The 20703-nt window shown below is 44.1% G+C and overlaps 1 protein-coding gene across 2 annotated transcripts; it reads left to right on the plus strand.

Annotated features, from left to right (window-relative positions):
* The first annotated feature begins 1348 nt into the window (after positions 1–1348).
* On the plus strand, positions 1349–19945 carry hic2 (hypermethylated in cancer 2). Of its 2 annotated transcripts, none has more exons than XM_053871132.1 (2): positions 1349–1481; positions 11955–19945. In XM_053871132.1, exon 2 carries the CDS (start codon positions 12025–12027, stop codon positions 13741–13743), a length of 1719 nt encoding a protein of 572 aa, XP_053727107.1. In that variant the 5' UTR covers positions 1349–1481; positions 11955–12024; the 3' UTR covers positions 13744–19945. The 2 variants fall into 2 exon arrangements, with proteins under 2 accessions (XP_053727107.1, XP_053727108.1); XM_053871133.1 differs by lacking the exon at positions 1349–1481 and adding an exon at positions 1505–2051.
* The last annotated feature ends 758 nt before the right edge of the window (positions 19946–20703 follow it).

Below are 20703 nucleotides of genomic sequence, written 5' to 3' on the forward strand. Positions count from 1 at the left end.
TCTTCTGCTAACTTATTCTGTTTATTGCAAAGCACACATGTTGTCTTTGTTTGCTTGCAGCGCGTGTCCTGGATGTCGCTGCAGACCACTGGCTGGTTGAATTTGAACGAGAATAGGAAAAAAAAACTGTGAGATTTAATATCGTCCGTGTGACTCGTTGAACTTCGTGTGTACTTTGTTTTAACTTATGGTCGTACCTGTTGGTTGTCAGAAATGTTCATCTCTCTGCTCCTTTTCGGCCTCTATAATGTATGATGAGTGGTTATTTCATGTGTAAGACATATATGACAATGGGAATCTAGCTCAACGGTCGGGATGACATTGTAAAAATAAATAAATAAAAGTTGAAGTCTGACAACAGTATGGCGGTTTTATTTATCCAACAAAAGTGCACTGGCTACATGGCAACATAATGAGTATTTCAAGTTTCGTATGCTGCTACTGCTGAGCCGCATGCAGTTAGTCATTGAATCCGCCAGGTGTCAGTCGAGTCATTTCACCACACGTTTAGTTTCGTATCACGTTAAAGGGCATTGTTTTTTTTTTTTTTACATTTCTCTGTCTATTTCGCTTCGTGTTTTGCATCATATCCCTTTTAATTGTCCTCAAAGTGGATCGCAGTAGGTCGTCCACCGTTGTTCACTCATGATGATTTTGCAACACACTTGCGGCACAGTGGCAGGAAACAGGTAACGAAGTAACTGTTGCAATCTACTACTTCACCACTGGGTGCCGTTGGCGCAGATACTTAGGCACCTTAATAGTTTGAAAATGCAGTCTTATTTTTTAAATCTCATTGCGAGGTTGCACCGTCAAATACATGTGTGGATTTTGTTTACATCCTTGAGCAGGAAGTTCAACCGTTTAAATATAAAAGTTGGCTGCAGAAAGTTCACTTTCACTTACATTTTTCAAGTTTGGAAGGTTTTCAATAGACAACCACATTATACCCCGATTCATCATTCTATAGTATATTATCATGATTAATATCAACAAGAAGATTTTGACAGAATACAATTGTTCCTTTTGAAAAATGCATTTCCGATAACTGATTTATCAACATGGTCATGAGACAGATGCAAAGACAGACGCTCACAAACGCCTCGTCTTGATATACAGCTATACGCATACAGCTCATGATGTGTGTGTAAATCCCCTATAAATATTGTTGTTATTGTTGTTGTATTTGCCAGATTTCTTTTTTCAAAATAGTTCCTATACGATCGATAAGTCCAGTTTTCCTGCCCTTGCCATCTTACAGGTAGATGTGCCAGTGGGGGGGTCGTGGTGCGAGAAAGTGTCCTGGCACCTCCCACAGTGGGCTGTTTTCTCTGCTGCACTCGGGGCTGGTTCCTATTCAAATGTGGGTCAGGGGTGAGGAAGCCTAACGTCATAAGCTTGCAACATGGCGTCCCGAAGGCTGTGAGATGAGCAAGAGGATGGAAACGAACGCTTGAGAACGACCCTACCCATGTGATAAGGTTCGTATTCATTATTGGTTTATATTTGCTTTGGTTTCGGCTCCGATTCCGTGTCGGTGAGGCGATCGTGGACGCGATTATTTTGTGTTTTCCCCCTCTCCGCTGGTCGCTGCAAGGGCTGCTGTTTTTACACGGCGTGCCAACAAAAAGGGTAGTTGGACTCTACCAGCCTTACCCAGAGGCATTCCTGGTTACACTCGTCGCTTCGAGTGAGAATCTGCTCCGCTTGCTGCGGTGCCACATTGGATGCTGTTTATTTACGCATGCATCTGTGATGAGCCAATTATTGCCAGGCTGGGCGAACTACCTTCGCAAAACGCACGGTTGTTCTCACTCAACAGTCGTCAGCAAAGCTCAACATCTTCATGATTTCGTTTTTTTCTTTTCAAACCGTTCAGCCGATTTCTATCACCCAACGTATTTCGTCCTTCAGATCGCATAACAGCTGTTGTAGTGCGCCACGGTGCGCTTTTTATCTGCTCGAGGAGTCGGCAATTATTTGGATGGGGATTTGCTCAGTGGTCGGATGCCACCGTCGAAACAAATATTATCGGTGTCCGCTTGGACCATGTAAGTGCCGTCATAAACCGCTCTTGACAAGAAATGGGATGTCGCTATTTTGTTGTGCCTTAGTGCGTCCAGCCGACACAGGAGGTGGACTGCTGCTGCTGCTGTTACACATCCTGACATCCACCATCTTTGTGTCAACAGTATAGGTGTTGCACTACGATCCTCAACTACTGCCTTTATCAGCTGTTATTTGGTCAGGCACCTTGTAATCTCGTTAAAATGACGCTCAGGTGAGTTTGGCTTCTCAGGTGATCACTGTTGTTGAAGGGCCACGGAGGTAAAGTAGCACAAGAATGTCAGTGGCTTGTGGCTTCTCTTGACCCGTGGTTGTTCTGAATTTGGTCACACTTCCAGTGTTACTCTGTTGCGCACTAGTAAGTGGCGTTTCATTGATTCATTGCTGGAACTGTTCATGTGGATCAACTGATTACGTTGCAGTAGAGTACACACTATATTCTACCGTTCTACATTTCAATATGAATTTCAGCAGCATGTTTAAGTCGCTGTTGATGATTATTTCTGTTTACTCCCAGGCAGCCTGTGTCAGCATGGGCTTTGTGTGTCAACAAACAAAACTCTAAAAGCTAATTATTTTTCAACAATAGAGTCCCAATTGCATCACAAGGCTAAACGGGCGAGGCCTGTGAAGCTGGGCGTTCCGCTTGTGTGGCCTCAGGCATGCCTCACAATACACAGACTGGTGTTTGCTATTTATATATACTCAATATTTGCAGACGTCCTCCTCCAAGAAAACAAACTTCTATGTAATGAGTCACTGATGTTGTAAATACACGTGTGTCATTACGCTGATAACTGTGATGACACACTCTGGGATGTGACATTTATGCCGTCATGCAGTCAAGTGATCAGTATGACGCCTTTCATTGATTAGTGTGAATAAAAAAGGCCTGAGGTTAATTTGAGGTCTGTGTTAGTTGGCCTCATGATCCTCATGAGCAGCTAGTTGGTCTTGCCTCACCCTGCCTGTCCCTTCCCCGTCCCTCATATTGACACACGCACACTCGCACAGAACCTTGTGTACATTGTGTTAATGGCTTACAGTGGCGTGTGTAGGCAGCACAATGCAGTAAGAAGGTTACTTAGGTTATGTGTTCTGCTGACATGTTGGCCCAGGACTTAAAGCTTGTGCTTGGCTCGCTGGATGTGCGCAGATCGCGCTGTTCTGCACTGCCAGTTAGTTAAGTTTGTGGCCAAAGCGCCTCAGGGCACGCTTGTTGTTCTTAAAGAAGAAGAAACAGTCTGTGGAATGTTGTGCTGATAGCCAGAAGGTTATGCAGCGTTTAAAGGCCGAGGGAGGAGGAGGAGGGGCTCTGTAAAACCTTGGACCCTTACAAGCTCTTTACCCAACGTGCCCTCTGTCCTGAGAGCTAAAGCGTTAACCGGTTTGTGGGTGGAAGGGGGTTGATGTCATCAGCAAAGATCATTCTCTCAAGAACAGAGGACACAATCATGCCGATCACATGTTCAGTGCGGTGGCTGATTAGTTCACTGTAGCACTGAGAGATGCTAGCGGTGTTTCCAGAGAGCCCAGTCTTCAGGCTGATCTGTCTGATTTCTCCGGGGGCCAGTTTCGCCTCAATAACGCCACAAATGCAACACAATCACAGATGCAAACGGACTGTGGCCCGGGCCAGGCGGAGGTGCAGGGAGGGGGTGGGGGGTGCTGGCCTCATGCAAATTGGTGGCTAATTTTCACCCCTTCTCATTAGGCTGAAAGGGATTTTCAGGCTCTGCTGTTTGTCTGCCATATATTCTCTTATCTGTGTGCACAATGATACTTCAGGATCAGATCAGATCAGTGGTGGAATAATTGTGATCGTTTTTTCCTCATCTTCTCTGATTTGTGTCAGATATTCTGCTCTCACATGTATTTGGATTCTTTCCGATTATTATTACTACTACTACTACTACTACTATTATCACTATTAAAGAGCTCCAAAATCATTTTAAAAACTCTTTGTTTACGCTTGTTTTGCTGAATAATCTCCAAATTTGTGTATTTAGTATAATTTGCGAAATAATTTACTTAAAAGCAAATATTATTCCAACTCATAAAATATGATAGTAAAATGTAAATTAGTGTTTGCATTATGTTTATTTCCCTTTGACTTAGTTACAGTAATACTGACACTACGAGTAATAATAATAATAATCAAAATAATACAAATCTTAACATAAAAGTAATCCTTTAACAACATTAATATTAAAGTCAGATTGCCTCATGAAAAAGTGTCGCGGCAATGATAAAATATTGCTATTCAAGCCATTAGTTTAGTTTATTGAATATATATATATACAGCAGCGGGTTGCGCTGCTGTTATGGTGAGAGTGAGAAGGGCGACCGAGGCAGAGACTGCAACTGCAAGGAGCTCCTCAACTGGTCATCATGAAATTTGTCAATTATATGATTTTGAATCAACAGAAATGTCACATCTGTTGATTAACATGAAAAAAACCAAACCAGCATGTGAAGGTGGAAGCTCTTATTCATCATTCATTCACTTATATGAGCTTGTGATGGCCTCCTAGCATTGGTGACTTATTTTGCATGTATTCACAGGATCAGATCGCGGAAGAGTCTTTGGTAACTTTCAGTCAGAGTCATCCGTGCCACATGCTGCTGTTCTACATTGTGAACATTATCCCCAACTCTGCCGCTGAAACGATGAATCAAACGGCTCAATGTCATGACGTCACTGCCCATGTATACGTGACGTGCAGCATCAGACCCTGTGATGCTGGCTGCACTACAGATATGTTTGCACTCACGCAATTCCCAAATTTATATTTTTCCTGCAGTACCTTGTTTATTTTGAAGCCGGGAAAAGACTATCGTAGTGTGCTGTTTGCATGATTTCTGTTGCATATATATATATATATATATATATATTTTACAGTTTTTTACTTTTTTTTTTAACACTTAGTTGATGGGAGGTTATGACAGTCCAGCGCAATCCTACCTCAGAGTGGGCTTCACTCTTGCCACCAGCACGGCTCGGAACCCAGCCATCTCCTAAGTAGACCGAGCGGTGCCCTTTACCACATCAAGGACCATTTATGAAAAAGTGACTGATTTGCAGAAATATATTTCAGAAACAGAATGTGAGGATATGGACTTTAATTATGACAAAAATAATTGATCAATTGTGATTATTATCTCTTTGTTTATGCTCGTGTAATCCCAGCAGTGAGCTTGACCATTACAGTATGGTCAACAATAGAGCTTTCTCTAAAGTGTGATGGTTTAAATCAGAACAGTGTGTAATGAAATCCTTGGAACTTTCAACTGTTGCCATATACCTAATTACTTTAGTTAGAAGTCTGATGCATTACTGCTGCAATGTCAGCTTCAGATACCGACTCTCCTCCTGTGTGTGTGGAACAGTAACCTACATTCTAACGCTGTCACAGGTAAACCTGTATTTTCTCAGCTTTCTCATCTACTTCTTAAGAGCGTGTCCCTCTCTCTTTCCTTTCTGTGACACACTGGCACATCTGGGGTACGCGGCAGCCGCCGGCCCCCTTCTGTGATGTAATGGACAGGGCTCCTTTCATTCCGCTGCACCCTGGGCAGGACTTGTTTGTCTGCAACACGGCTGAACTGCCCGACACAAAATGAGCCCTAATTGGAAGGCTTTGCTCGAACTGCAGCAGCGACACTGTAACTGCTGTTTGCCTGCTTCAGCCGTACCATGATGTTGCACTGGTGTTCAATTCCTTGCAGTTAGTTATTACCCGGGAATCAAACTGATGTGTGTGTTTGTCACCTATGCAAAAACGTAATACACCTTTGAAGCTTCATGGACGCTGAAGTAATTGATCTCATAAGAACAACAAGCGTTGAGTATCTGTGTTCTTGGTTTGCTCATGAATCTAAAACCTGCCTGTATGTACAGTATTAAAGGCGAACTAAATATTTCCACCAGCACTCGGGAATGTGTTGGTTTTCTGTAGAGCATTGTGGCCTGGTCACCTCACGTGCGAGAAAGAGAAAGTAAGCTCTTTTCTGCATTTATCTAACAAATAATTAAACATTCCTGATTTTAAAGGTGGACATGCAGGGGGGGGTGACGTTCCGCTTTTGCACAAATAACTGTCAACACATACAGATCTTATCTCATTGTACTCACTGAAGACGAATGTTGGGACCGTTGTAAGATGGACGTGGTCACACGTGCAGTGAGCATGTGTGGTGACATGTTGCATGGCACATTTGGTGTGCTGACTTTATATTCCAAAATGTGTCGTTTCAGCACTTTCACATGTCAAACTTCTTTGGCTGTCAGGTATGAGCCTTTGAAAAGCACTTTGAAGCATCTAGATCCTCTTGCTTGTGAATCCTACGGCTTGTCTGTAGTAGCTTTGTTGACAGACAATTTCTTATTCTGAACATAGACCTAGCTTGATGTTTCTGGTAGTATTTTACAAGTTACATTTAGCAACCAAATGACTTGAGGAGCCAGAAACATTCACTAGATCACATCAGCTATTAAATGTTGTTTAAGTCTGGCTTTCTTAATGATGGCCTGAATTAGAGGCAGAAGATGTTGATGTTCTTCAATCGACAATGGCTTTTAACTCAGAATGTGCACACTTTTCGCTGCATTGCCTACTGCACACCCTGTGAATGGGCTTTTTTTAATGAGCTGTGGGATTAAGGATGCTACTCTGTAACAGTCAGAGATACTAGATTTCTTTGCCCTTCATGGGTAGAGCTCTTAACAAGAGCTGTTTCCTCGTTTGCATGTGAAAGTCTCATTTACAGCTGCATGAGAGGACCAAAGGAGCCTCCCGTGTTGCTCAGGCGGTTTTCCCTTTGATCAAAAAGTACTTTTAGTTGTCGAGCAATGGCTGTGTGTTGTCTCTCTGCGCACTGCTGCTCGTCACTTCTGTGGGTACAGAGGTAAGGGATACTGGTTTGATAATATCTAGATCAATATTTACTCAATGTAGGCTGTTTTTTCTTCAGACAGCTTGATGTGGTTTCTGCCGTTGCAGCCGGGAATACACAGGTGTACAGGCACACTGTCTATTGAGGGTGTTGGTGGAGGGCACAGCTGCCGTGTCTTTAATCTCCTTATTGTGTAGTGAGCCAACCTTTCACTCAGGAGAGGACTAAAACTCGGATAATTGCTGGACCCGCGAGTCCAGTATGGATCAGCTTCTACCCATGCAGCACTGTCAGCCATGTTGGAACGGCTCAGAGGTGGTTGCTCGGTGTTTGTATTTCAAACTGGCTTTGTACCATCCCCCTAACCCTTCCCCCACTCCCTCTGCCCACCAGCACTCTCTCTGGGTGTGTGTTCTGAGTGCATGTGTTTAAGTGCACTGTCTATATGCGAGTGTGTGTGTGTGTGTGTGTGTGTGTGTCCATGTTGCAAGGTCTTTTTTCCTTGTGTACAATGATCATCTCTTCTCTCATTGTCATCCTCACCTGCACACGCATTCGTCCTTTCCTCAGTCGTTACTGTTTGCAGCTGGGTTGAATATCGTGGTGATGCAGTGGAATACATATTTGGGTTGTTAGCCCGTGACCCTGCGTGGTAGAAGGGTGTGTTTTGTTATTGCGCCACAGGACTTTGCCTCACCTCTGCCCTCACTCTAGACTCTCCTACCTTCCATTCTGGAAATTACACCACATCCCCCTGCTCCTGCTAACCTTGAGTGTGTTAACAAAAGTTAACCATCACGCTGTTAATGGTTGATCTGTGCCGGGCATAGGTCCTGGTTTATCCCAAACCTCAGTGTTAAGATGATGCAGCCTACATTCAGGGTGACAGACAGGCTTTTATATCTTAAAAAATGTGTTTCCTCATTGCATATAATAAACTACTCTTGTATTCATGTGGTTCTGAACAACTACAGTTGTGGGCAAAAACTCTAATGCAGTGTATTATATTGACCGTTCGGGACCCCTGTCACTCACTCACTCTCATCTGGTTAAGCTGTACGCTGAGGTCCGACTTGCAAGTTAACAAGACTGGGTTGGTGGGATTTGCAACTCCAGGACTTGAGACTTGTCTGCTGCTTGCCTGGCGATCCCATGCTCTCATCTCATGAATTCATAGATGAGAAACAAACAAGAGGTGTGAGGTAGGATGATTTTGCTTCTCAGTGAGGTGTTTACAAAGATGTAGTCGTTCTGTTCATGCGACCTTTTGACTTAACCAACTGAAAGGCAAGTCACATTTGCATTCCAACAAAATTGAATTGTTGTTTCCCAAAACACCAAGTCTACTAAGGTAAATCTTGCAAAAGAGGAGTTCAAACTTCATTTAGTGCTTTATGAACTAAATGAAGTATGAACTACTGATGGACAGAGTTCCTGAAATGATCTTGGTGCTACTTTGTGTTGTTCATAGCAGGCTTGCAGGGTTTCTGTTGTCATGCATCAGGTGGAGTAGGGACGTCATTGGGCCAAGCTGAGACACATATATTGTTTCAGATTAGATTAGAGAATGCTACCGGCACAATGTTTAGTGCAACTCCTACTTGCAATCTTAGGAAGCATCGTAGGAAGTACTTTACTAAGAGGACTTTTATAACTGCTTAAAACAAAGATTGGCGTTTCAACATTGTGAACCTTGCTACTCGGGGTTATCAGCTCTTTAGAAGCAGAGAGGCCCCCCAACACTGGGATTTTGATTCCTCTCCACCTTAACAACTCTGCTTGTTAAGGTGGGACTTAAAAGGATATTGGGAGACACCCCCAATGTTGGAAGAAATACTGGGGAGAACCCTGCGATTGGACACCCAGCTGGCAATTCATGAAACAATGCCCTGTCCTGCAACTACATTTTTACCTGCACATCAACCTATTTTGTTTTTTATCAGATTTTATTTTTTACTACTTGTAATTGCAGTTCTAATTTTTGTTTTATGGCTACAGGCAGTAGAAGTCATCATACAGGTTGGTTGCAAATCACTCTTCAGAAATGGACACCTTAATTCTATTGCGGCTGCAGTATTCCAGTGAATTGGACAAGTTGTGTTAATTCTTCTGGGCATTGAGCTCCGGCACACGGATATTTTATCCTGAGTGAATCTGTTAAGTCTGAGTAAACATCCCTGTTCAAGCCTTTGCTCATCAGCAGGATCCGGATAGAAGCAAGAGACTAACCAGCAGGGTTCCTTTGTGTTTCTTTAAAAATGAGGTTGCCGCTCGTATCATTAAGTCTGCTTTTGAAAAGGTTAACACTGCAGGCAAGGTAAGCTGATCCTGTTCTTGTGCTTGAAGGGCAACATCCACCCTAGTCTCTTGTCCAAGCCCAGAGCTGCCTTTGGTTGGTATGTAGGGCCATATTTGGTCAGAGCATGTCTTGTTTTCTCAAGGCTCAATAATTCATTATGGCTGTGCTGACCAGCTATCTTGCCATCTCTTACCCTCCCTGCCAGGTCCGGCCAGCACATGCAGATCTCTGCTTTTAAATGCCTGTATCAACTTGCCACCTATGTAACATTATCCCCCGGAGTCGCTCGCTCTGCAAACTAGCTACATCTTTTTAAGTCATTGCTATTCTTGTGGGGTCATTTCCTAATGCTTCCTGCACAACTGTGATGGAAGATGCAGCCGTGTGAGGCAGGGAGTGTTATGTGCGCCACACAGATGGAGCTGTGATGATGTTGCAGATCTATCTGTCCCCTGTGATATTAGGCCTGTTTTCTTCGGCAGCACTGTTGGAAAGGGAGCTTGGCCTACACGTGTCCCACCCTGGCTGCATATAGATCAGCCGTAATCCATTAGCAACTCCCTGGAATCCAGCCGGCACTGCACAGCACCGGAGGGGCCAAGGGGAGAGGGTAGCTGTGTGGGTGATTGTGGTGGTGGTGGTGGTGGTGGTGGTGGTGGTGTGGGGGGGACACAACCAAGGATGAGAGGAGGAGGGGGTGGGGTGAGGTCTTTTTTTTTCTCTCCTGGACTGGCTTCTCTACTCGGAGCCCAGCCCCCTTTTATGTTGGTCTGCTAGAAAAGCCTCTTGAATCCCCCCATAAAGCCTACAGAGGTGTGTGTGTGTGTGTGGATGTTAAGAGAGAGTCTTGACTGATATATGGCTTCCTGGCTGGCATCATACTAGAGGCCTTTCTTTCTCCAGCAGGCTCCGTCTCCATTTGCCGCCTGCAGGGTTGAGCGCCGCACACCTCTTTAGCACATTGTACGATTAACCACAACTCTCCGCTGTGCATCTCTGTGTAGCTCATTACGATTCACGTCCGGGAGCATGAACTCTCCATGGTTATTGAGAGAATGGTAAAGGTTGGTTGGCAGGATCAAGCGAAGGGAGTAACTGCTGAGGGGGGGGTGGGAGAGTGTCTAAGCAGCAGAGGCAAGCCCAGACCTGGGCCTTTTTCGGGTGTTCACATCACTCCAGCTGATTTTATCTACCAAACTGCAAAGCTGTTCCTATGCAGCCACTCCTCTTCATTTGTAGAATAATACTGACATGCTGAAGGCAAGGCATTGCATAGTTTGACAATATCAATTTAATGAGAGATTTATAAAAACAAATACATTAGAGTGCTTGTACAAGAATGTTGTGCGTTTTGTGGAACAGTGGCATGAGCTGTCTTTACAGTAGTCTGACTACACTTTTAATTTGACTCTGTATTGTGTTAATCCTGCTCTGGGTTGACGGGCCTCTCATTCAGATGTAAGATTAGCATTACTATATAATCTGCTATTGTGCAGCCCTGCCAGTTCAGGGGCATGAAGATGTGTATCCAGACGTGGAATAGTGTTGACCTGCATGAGCGTGTAGTTGTGAATGGGTTTCTACCGCCCTACTTCTAAATGAGGGCGTCAAGGAAGGATCGGGTGGTGCTGAGCCACACCCTCCTGCCCCCCTCTTCGTCTGCCCTCTCCTCTGTGTAGCTTTACCTGCTCAGGTGTCATCTAATCCATCCCCCCGGCCCTCCAGTGCCACAGACCCCCACCTGCAGACAATGGGGCATGGCTGACATTACAATGACCTAATGAGGAGTAGTACAAGTTTCCAAGCAGGGCACCAAGTGAAACTAAAGTTGCTGTGCAGAGATAGACTAGCTGAGAGGAGGCACCTTAGAAATGTAGTTACCTTACCCTTTCCTGCTCTCCACCCCTCCTGTCTTTTGTGCCAGAACAGTCGCAATGTGACCAACCAGAACATGATCCATGTGGGGTTGCAGGTCATTATTCAAACGGAAGATGAGAGGGTGGGAGAGGTTCTTGTTTCCAGGCTGCCATGTGATAATGTGGCACCTCGCGCTAACAGTCAGCAAATTACAATGTTTCACCTCCTTGTTACTAAAAATGTTAGCATACAAGTGTATGAAATATAGAAATTACTTGATATTGATTGGTTTTTAAGTTTATTAGTGTATTGACGCAGAGCTACTGTGACCTTCATCACTCACCTGATGATGGATCATATACTTGTATTTGAGTGACATGGAAATGTGTTTTGGCTACTTCAGTCAGGTCACTTGACATGGCAAAACTGCGTACTATATTGCTGTCGCATCACTAACTTGAAAATAACCGGGTTATATTGACCTCCGGTTCTGCTTGTAGAGCATGTTTTTGGTCACTTCACATACAAAAGCTTCATAAGTCACAAGGGTTTAGATCTCAACTCACTAAATCATTATTAATCAATGTGATGAATACATGACTTTAAAGAAAATTGTAGGATCCATTCAGTTTTATCATTTTTGTCTTGTGTGTCAGGGTAAATACTGTCACAGAGTGAACTGTTAGCTCAGTAAGCGAATGCTTAGGGCTTTGTTCCATTTCAACTCCAGGTGTCAGTGATTTATTTCCAGGTTCAAACTGGCTCTTCAGAATGTGGTTTAAATTCAAATGTCTTGGAACCTAATGTGTTGTATCTGAATGTTTTTCTGTTCCAGCTTTAGGTGGCGTTCGTGTAGGAAGAGAGAGAGAGAGTGTGTGTGACGGAAGGACAGACGGAAAGTGGAAATGGAACTGCCAAATCATGCCAAACAACTGCTGCTCCAGCTCAACCAGCAGAGAGCCAAGGGCTTTCTGTGTGATGTCATCATCGTGGTGGAAAACGCCCTTTTCCGTGCCCACAAAAACATTCTGGCCGCAAGCAGCATCTACTTCAAGTCTTTGGTCCTTCATGATAATCTCATCAACCTGGACACGGAGATGGTGAACCCCTCTGTGTTCCGGCAAGTTCTGGACTTCATCTACACTGGAAAGCTTTTGTCCACGTCAGACCAGAGCAGTGAGCAGAACTTTAGTGCCCTTTTGACCGCAGCCAGCTACCTCCAGCTTCACGACCTCGCTGCTCTGTGCAGAAAGAAGCTCAAGCGCAATGGTGGGAAACCCCTGCCAGGCAAACCTGCCACTCCAAGCCCCCTTAGCCGCTTACGCCTCAGCAACCAGCGACTTTCCTCGTCCACTCCTGCTGGCCCAAATAACCACTACCCTCACACTCCTTCTGAAGCTGACCAGACACAGCCGGACGAAGGCCTTCGGGACAAGCTCTCAGATGATGAAATGTTTGTCGGCAGCTCTGCAAAGAATGTGGGCAATGGCAGCAGCAACGGTAACCTCAGCAGTGGAGGAAGTGCAGGCGAGCCAGATCTTGGATTAGACCTGACAAAGAAAAGTCCTCCCTCTGCCGGCATTGATGCTCACAGCCCTCACAGCAACTCCCAAGAATCCCCTCAATCTGCCTCAGTATCCACAACCAACAGTGCCTCTCTGGACGACTCCTCGACCACATTAACAGGTGCAGATCTTTGTGGCTCAGATCCCCTTGAACTGAACTCTTCTAAAGCTGAGGAAGCCCAGTCAGATGGCCCGCCGCCTCAGAAAAAAACCCGACAGTGTGCACGGAAGAATGAGTGGCCGAAGAAGGAAGCATCTGGCCTGAAGTCTGAAGACCATGATCGGCCTCTTGTCAATGGGGTTATAGTGGGCCCTAAAGATGGCCGTGGCGTCGGAGGGGGCAGTGGCAACTTTGCATCTGAGCATTGTAAAGATGAGGAAGAGGCAGCAGAGAATGGCCAGGACCACAGTGAGGAGAGTGGACAGAGCGATGGAGAAACTGCCGGGGGCGGTGGAGTCACCGGAGCTGGTCGCCGCAACGCTAACTACGTGTACCGCCAGGAAGGTTTTGAACCCGCTTTTGGAGACAACCTCTATGTGTGCATTCCCTGTGGCAAAGGGTTCCCCAGTTCAGAGCAGCTCAACGCTCACGTCGAAACACACACAGAGGATGAGCTCTTCATCAAAGAGGAGGGAACGTATGTGAAAGAGGAAGATGAGGAAGAGGCAGAAGACCTCTCTGCGCCCGTAGGTCCTTCTAACTTTGGCTCTGAAGCGCGCCCATTCAAGTGCACAGTCTGCAGTAAGAGCTACAAAGACCCAGCAACGCTCAGGCAGCATGAAAAGAGCCACTGGCTCACCAGGCCTTTCCCCTGCAACATCTGTGGCAAAATGTTCACCCAGCGTGGCACCATGACACGCCACATGCGAAGCCACCTTGGCCTCAAGCCCTTTGCATGTGAGGAGTGCGGTATGCGCTTTACACGCCAGTATCGCCTGACGGAGCACATGCGTGTTCACTCTGGAGAAAAGCCCTATGAATGCCAGCTATGTGGGGGGAAGTTCACCCAACAGCGCAACCTCATCAGTCACCTGAGAATGCACACCTCACCCTCTTAAAATGCATCAAGCCAAAGAACTCTGGGAATAGATGAAACAACATTTCTCTACCTTCTTTTCTTCAGAAAAACAAAGATGCACACATGTACACAGTCACCTGCAGACTCTCTGATAAAAGTCCAGTTTACAGTGCCCAGGCGATGATGTCGCCACCATGGGCTCCCGGTGGTGGTGGTGGAATCACCGTCGTCATTTATATCAAGTGACATCCGTTTACCTCTCAGGAGTTTCAGAGGGACGCCCGATGACTCTGTCCCTCTCCAAAGTCACAAAGCCATGGTGAAGTGGCGCGACTTCTGGTCTGCTTTATAAGTCTGTTTAATGTGAATGTGGGTACTGATGTATTGTCAAGCCCCCTCACCTCACACCCCTCAACAGCCTTTCTCACTTCTACCCTTTGGGCGGTGAGTGTTTTTTTTGCTGATGGAGTGCTCAGTGCTCCAAATGCTATTTTGACCAAAAACCCATGAACCAATACTGGCAATAATTCAGACAGAGTATTTTTACTCCTACAGCTTTATATCCTAAATGTTAGCGACGGGGACCTGCGTGTACGATGAGGGGTTCGGGACCATCTTCATGCTTTAACTGAAAGTACTGATTTTTTTTTTTTTTTTTTTTTGTGGAGGATTGACATGGTAATGTTTAGTTTCATGGATTATGCATACTGAATGTCCTCTCTCTGCTGTTCTAAAGAGGATGGATTTAGTTCTGCCTGTTGGGGGAGCTATGCCTGGTCAGAACCCCCTCGAGGTACTTGTTTTACTTAAAGAGCTTGTAATGTTTCGGTGAATGTTTAAACTGGAAGGTCTTTGGATTTTACTTGTGGAGGGATAGGGCCGGTGAGTGGGGGGTGGGGGGTAGTTTAAAATTGGGGTGTTTTTGGACTGAACAGTACGATCAGTCGGTACGTTTATTTTTTTTGTTGCCTGTATAGCTTTCCTCCCATTACAAAAAAGAAAGTCTATTTATATGGGCTTGTGACCTCGCTACCTCTGATTACTCTTACGAACTCTGTTGATTAGTCGAAAGTTTCTATGTAATTAAATGTAAAAAGTGTGTAGATTATGGTAACTTTTCACCTTAATGCTTTAACCCGCCCATCTCTCAACACAGGTTTTTAATGCTCACGTTGCTTCGGGCTTGTCGAAAATAGCTTTTTATTCTTCCGGGCCGCCGACTTCGCGTGGCAGCCACCTCCATAACATACCACAGTTTCCTCCATGGTGCAAAGAGTAGTTTCTCTAGATGTATAGCGTTCCAAAGATCTTATGAATGTTGAGGAGAACAGAGCTAACTAACGCGTGTTGCTAGACAAGTTCATAACCAAAGTTTTAAAAAGATGTACTTAAGATATTTAGCATACTAAATTATTTCACTTTTGATTTCTTTTTTTGCTGTAAAAAATATGAATTATATTCTTACAAAGAAAACCCACCTGTGGGAGGGAGCTTTGGCATCCGAGACCCAGATGGTTCTTGAGGTTTTTATGTTGCAAGGAAAAGCTTGTGCTGATTGGTGGGCAGGTGTGACGTCAGGCTTTACCAGCTAAAGAAATCGGTAAAGGTTAAAAAGTTCGCTGGGCGTTATTTGTTTTGTTTGTTTTCCTGAGTCCTTATCACTTTATATTCCTTGACTTTAAAAGGAGGACTTGTATGCGTTCTTTTCAGACCAAAAACAAGAAAAAAGGTTTTAAAAATAAGAATTATAATCAAAATTTTAATGTGAATTTGCTTGTTTAGTTTCTTTTCGTTATTTCTGAGCCAGACGTGTAGAAACTTGTCATCTGACGGCAGGGGCACCGATGCACTGGACTGCTCATTAGGCAACATTTTGGGTAATATTCCACTTCTGTATCACTCATTTACCCTGTTGAAGCCGTTCAAATGCAACATCCTTGTTGCTTGAGTTTCATTTCGACAAACCCTGCAAGTGCTCCTTATTCCCTATGTGCATGCCGCTCATACTCTCACTCACAGTATTAAAAACAAGTGGTAGCGTTTAGCTTTCTGTTAGTGCCCCTTATGCCTGGTCAAGACAAGCATGCTGCAGTGTCTATGTTGCCTGAGCGTGTCCAGCGTATCGACTCCTGCCACTTACACCGTGGAGCATGACCCTTCACTGCAAGATTTATTTTGGATATAGGCATTCCTTTATTATGTTTAACTACTTTTGTTGCTAATTTTAAAATTCCTCTTTTTGTCCTCATGCTCTGTGAAATATTTATCATATAGATGCAGCTACACTTCTACAAATATCACTACTTTTTTGTCTCCAAGGTACCTTCATCCTGGACTCCTAGAATTGTTACTTGGTTTTGTTGGATATTGGTGTCTTTTTTTTGTTGAATTGCATGGTACATAAGTAGATTTGTTCACGCTCCCCTCAACCACGAAGATGTTATTTATCACCGGATCCATTGTTGGGCGTGCGGCGGGGTCCACAATGCTTTTGCCTTCAAACATTATTGTACCTGTGGGCACGTGATGCAGTTACAGCAGAATGTCTGTTCATGCAAAATGGTGTTTAATTTTGTAAAAGAAAGCAAAAGCAGATCACTGCAAAAGACTTTGCAGCTGCATTTGAATGCTCGCTTGTTTGAAGAAAACTCCAAACTGTGACCATACTACTACTTCTAGTACTACTATACAAATACTTCAGGGATCGTTCTGCATCTGTGAATGCAGACTCTCAGCTACATTTGTATGACATAGTATTGTATCGATTTCTGTGTTGTAAATCATGGGAAGAAGCAAAAACACTAGTTTCATATTTAAAATAAAGAGGGGGGTACTTTTTCAACTAACACAAAGAGCCTTGACAAAGGTGAGGCAGCTCTAACCATGTCTACATTTAGCTAGTGGCAACAGTACATTCATAAATGCTTGTATAAAGAACTACAAAAAAAAAAGCTCCTACCCAAATCCACAAACTATTTTTTAAACCAAAGCACATTTGAATGATTATGGAACCATTTGTGGCTCTGAAAAGAAAAGAAACATGTATTTATCTCATTGTTTACATAAACTTTTACAGTTTAACAGACCTCAGTGGAGGCTCAGCCAGCCGGGGCGGTGGGCTTGTGTGTTTCTGTGTCCACAGAGCTTGCTGCCAAAACAAAAGCATCACAGCTAACCTAACGTGGGGTGAACTGCTGCATATTCAATAAGGGGAGGGGTGTGCTGTTTAGGTGCACTCCCCCACCCTTTGCCAGCTGGCTTTGGGGTGACCCCATGCCCCAGTCCCCCTGCCCTCTGGCCTGTCTTAAGATGTGAGTGCAGGGATGGGGGTGGGCAGTGCGTCCTTGATGTATCACTCAAAAGGCATTGTTAGTCAGGGTCCTTGGCTCAATGTTTATCTGTGTTTACCCAAATGCACTTGAGGACGTCTCTTGTGTCCAAGGGCTCGGCAACTCTTGAATGGTAGGGGGTCGTTGTCTTCTTTCACTGATGCTGGCAGTTCGTATAAACCTATCTGGAGAATGTAGCTTTGAATTGTCCTCTGCATGTAAACGGCCTGGTAGTCTTAACTGTGAACGTCCTTCTTCGGTGATACCTTCTGTCCTGTGTTCTTTCTCTGGCTGCGCAAAACACAAACCTGTCTGGCTGAGCCTCAAACCAAGTTGGTGCAAACACTTATTGACAGTGTTCCTTTTTTTTTTTTTTTTTTTTTTATCAAATGTCTATTGTCAGTGATGAATGTATTTATTTCTGGTCCTGCCGGCACCTCCACAAAGAATTTGCTCAGAGTGTGAGACTGAGGTGGAAGCAGGAACCCTTTTTCTATGTTATGTTTTGAGGATTTCAAGCTGAGAATCAAAAATGAGAAAAAAAAACATAGCCATTAACCTCTGACTGTGTATTGTTTGTTCATTCAATGGAGATCAGACTTGTCTGTATATTAATTTGGCATCATTAAATTAAATGTGAAGTTAAACCTACAAATATTTCGCATTTCTTTTCGACCACATGCTAATTGCTAGTTAATGTTTTAAAGAAACCTTGGTTTTTCTGTCCGAGTGGCACACACAAGTGAACTCACTGTCATCCTAGATCTGACTTTTATTACCTCTTACCACTTAGAAATTCACATTTGTGCGTTCCATTGTTGCGCCATTACTCAGCTGGCATAAAATCTTCTACATTCGTTTGTGCTGTCGATGAAAATTTTTGGTTTTATTTGCGTGTTATTTTCACTAAACTCTGAGTCTCCATTGATGGAACAAATGAAACGCAGATCAACTTCAATCTGTGGATCTTTTTAATTATCGCGGGATAACTGTTTTTTAAATCTCAATAAAATGGTTTATGGCATTGAATATCCACTCAGTTTTCACGCTGTATGAATTAAACGTCATGTGTTTCGCGGTGGGTTTGCTGGTGAGCATGTCAACCCTCTTCCGTGTAGATGCAGGCTGGACGGTGACCCTCCTGCCCCAGACTGTATCTCTTCAAGCTTGCTCTGCCTGGGTGTTGCCACGCTGCTGCCATTTCTACAAAAGTACATATTCACTCTGATCAATATGTACATATCGCCTCATTGTCACATGTAGTGTTACTCTTAAACCTCTTCTTCCATGAGTAGATGCTCTTTTCTCGATGTGGGAGGAGTCGGTTGGGTTTAGAAACACTTGAGTAAGATAGCTTTACTAAGTGCACTTTGTATGTTTCTTAAATCCTCCTTGGAGGTGGGGTCCCATGGGGGCCGCACTCGTATCACTTCCTAACCCTTTTCTCTCTCGACTTACCTCATGTTGTGTGTTTAGTTGTTGTATCATATCAGTATGCAGTGTTACAAAGCTTTAAGATGACTGTACAAACTCCAAGTTGTTGTTACTCATACCCTTCCAGGCATTTTCACTTGTAGACAGGCTGGTTTGTCCAGTTTCTTACCAAAGCCAGTTTTTTTAAATGGCCTTGGTGCCATCAACTGCTTTATTGTCTCTTCACTCTTACAGCCCCTTCTTCAAATATCCTGCTTGATTGGCAGCCCACGCCTTTCTGCATCATGAAAGAAACAGCAAATTACCTCGAATAACTTCAGTGTTTACAGTCTACCATGCCATTACCTCAACATTCACACTACTTTGTTTTTGCCGTCCATTTCTAACCCATGATATCTGAAGAAGCATGCTCTTGGTTTAAACATGGGCGTCATGGCTACGTGACACGGACAGACACTTGCTGAAATGGAAACCAACTGGCAACATCATGCAGTTTTTACTCTCCTTCATTTGTAGCAGTTTCAATATTTCAGACTTTCATTTCAAATAAAAACACGGATGTTGAAGTGGGAAATTTGTAAAATGTATAGAATTTTCTAAAAACTACATATTTCATCTTTTCAACATGTACAATTTCACTTCCTGTTGACAATGAAATGCAAAACAACTGTCCGTGTGAACGTAGCCGGTGTGTCACACTAACGTGCAGGACTCTTTCACTGCGAATTAACAACTTGCTGCTAGGAAAAGTTACTTGAAATTGGGATTAGTTTCGAGGCCCCAAGGCGGGCCTAACAAACCTGCTCTGTTTTCTTGAGGACAAGCTGCTTAATAATGTATCCAAGAGGCTCCGGAATGGGCATGCAGGGTATTAGCTGTTGAATAATGAAAGGGCGAGGTGCCCTCCCTTTTGTCAAACACACTTTGTGAACGCCCATCGTTAGCGCTTGTTATACAGCCTTGCGATGCCAGCGTCTAGACACTAAATGCGCATCAGTATTGGCATGTGATGACTCTGAGTGGCTTTTGGCAGCACCCAGGCAGGGCTTTCTTGGTCTCCACTCCTCTGAAAAACGTGTATTCAGGTCAGAGTCTCCGCTGAGCGTGGAGTGATGAGGCTCGCAGAAATTCAAAGTGTCATAAAAGTGTAATACAGCTGACCTCAGCACTCATAACTTTGCAGTCTTAATGTACAGCAGTGAGGAGAAATAAACTGTTATTTTATGATCTTTTCATTAAAAGCTTGATTGAAAACCAAATCTGTGACTTTTCTTTCTTTGTTTTAGAGAAACTGGTCCTGATCTTGTGTCTTTGGGGGGGTTAAATCTGTCATAAGATAATGACTACGTAAAGAGGGTAGATCGACATATACGTCAAAACGGTGCTTCAAATGCTTTTATTACATGTTCATTAAGCAGTTGCTTCCTAAAGCTTTTGGCTAACAACTGAATTTTCTAACCCAACATGTAGGGGATCATATTCATGAGGGGGTTCGCTCAGTGGCTTCTTCTTGAGAGGCAATCCTCTTCTGAGGTTGTTCATAACAGCCGCAGTATTATGGGAGAATGAGCCTACTGTAACGTGACTGGGTGGCATGTACTATGAGAACAGCCATTGATTGGACTGGTAACATTTCAAGTTCAAGACCCATATAACGTTGCAGACCAAATATGGCTTTGAAACAGCACAAGAAAAACACAAAGATTAGATGTGAGGTGGAGACCCAATTCTTCATCCACATCTGTCCACTTGTCTATTCAATGGTGTCCCCTGGGAAGGAACAGCAACAACTATAAAAGCTGAAGTTTTAGTAATAACTGTCGTCATAATGTAATGGTCGATAGCTGATCCTATGAAACATCTTCCCTCTGACTCCTGCCCCATGGCTTTCGGCTTCATTCTCCCCGATTGTAACACAGGTTTGCGACGACACTATTTCACTGAAATGGCGTTTGCTGTCAAAAGGGGCAGCACATGACCTCTCCTAGTCCTGCCATAAATCGCCACTGGGAAGAACCAAAATGTTTATGTGGCAGATATTGATTCCCTCAGATGGTTGTTTTTGTAGTCATGGTTTCCAATCTGACGCAGCAGACCAGAGATTAGCAGCTTCAAGGCCTGGCTGATGCTGTTTCCTGGGGTTTGTCATTATGTTTTGGTGGAGATGAATACTGTTTGTTCCAGATGAGGGCCTGGTTTTGAGCTGACTCAGCATTCCCTGTCTGACAACAGAGGCA

The sequence above is a fragment of the Synchiropus splendidus genome, chromosome 7 (assembly GCF_027744825.2).
Source record: "Synchiropus splendidus isolate RoL2022-P1 chromosome 7, RoL_Sspl_1.0, whole genome shotgun sequence".
In the NCBI taxonomy this organism is placed as follows: domain Eukaryota; kingdom Metazoa; phylum Chordata; class Actinopteri; order Syngnathiformes; family Callionymidae; genus Synchiropus; species Synchiropus splendidus.

Bases quoted from the DNA above. Each gene is read 5' to 3' on its own strand.
- hic2 (XM_053871132.1), top strand. From the start codon at position 12,025: ATGGAACTGCCAAATCATGCCAAACAACTGCTGCTCCAGCTCAACCAG.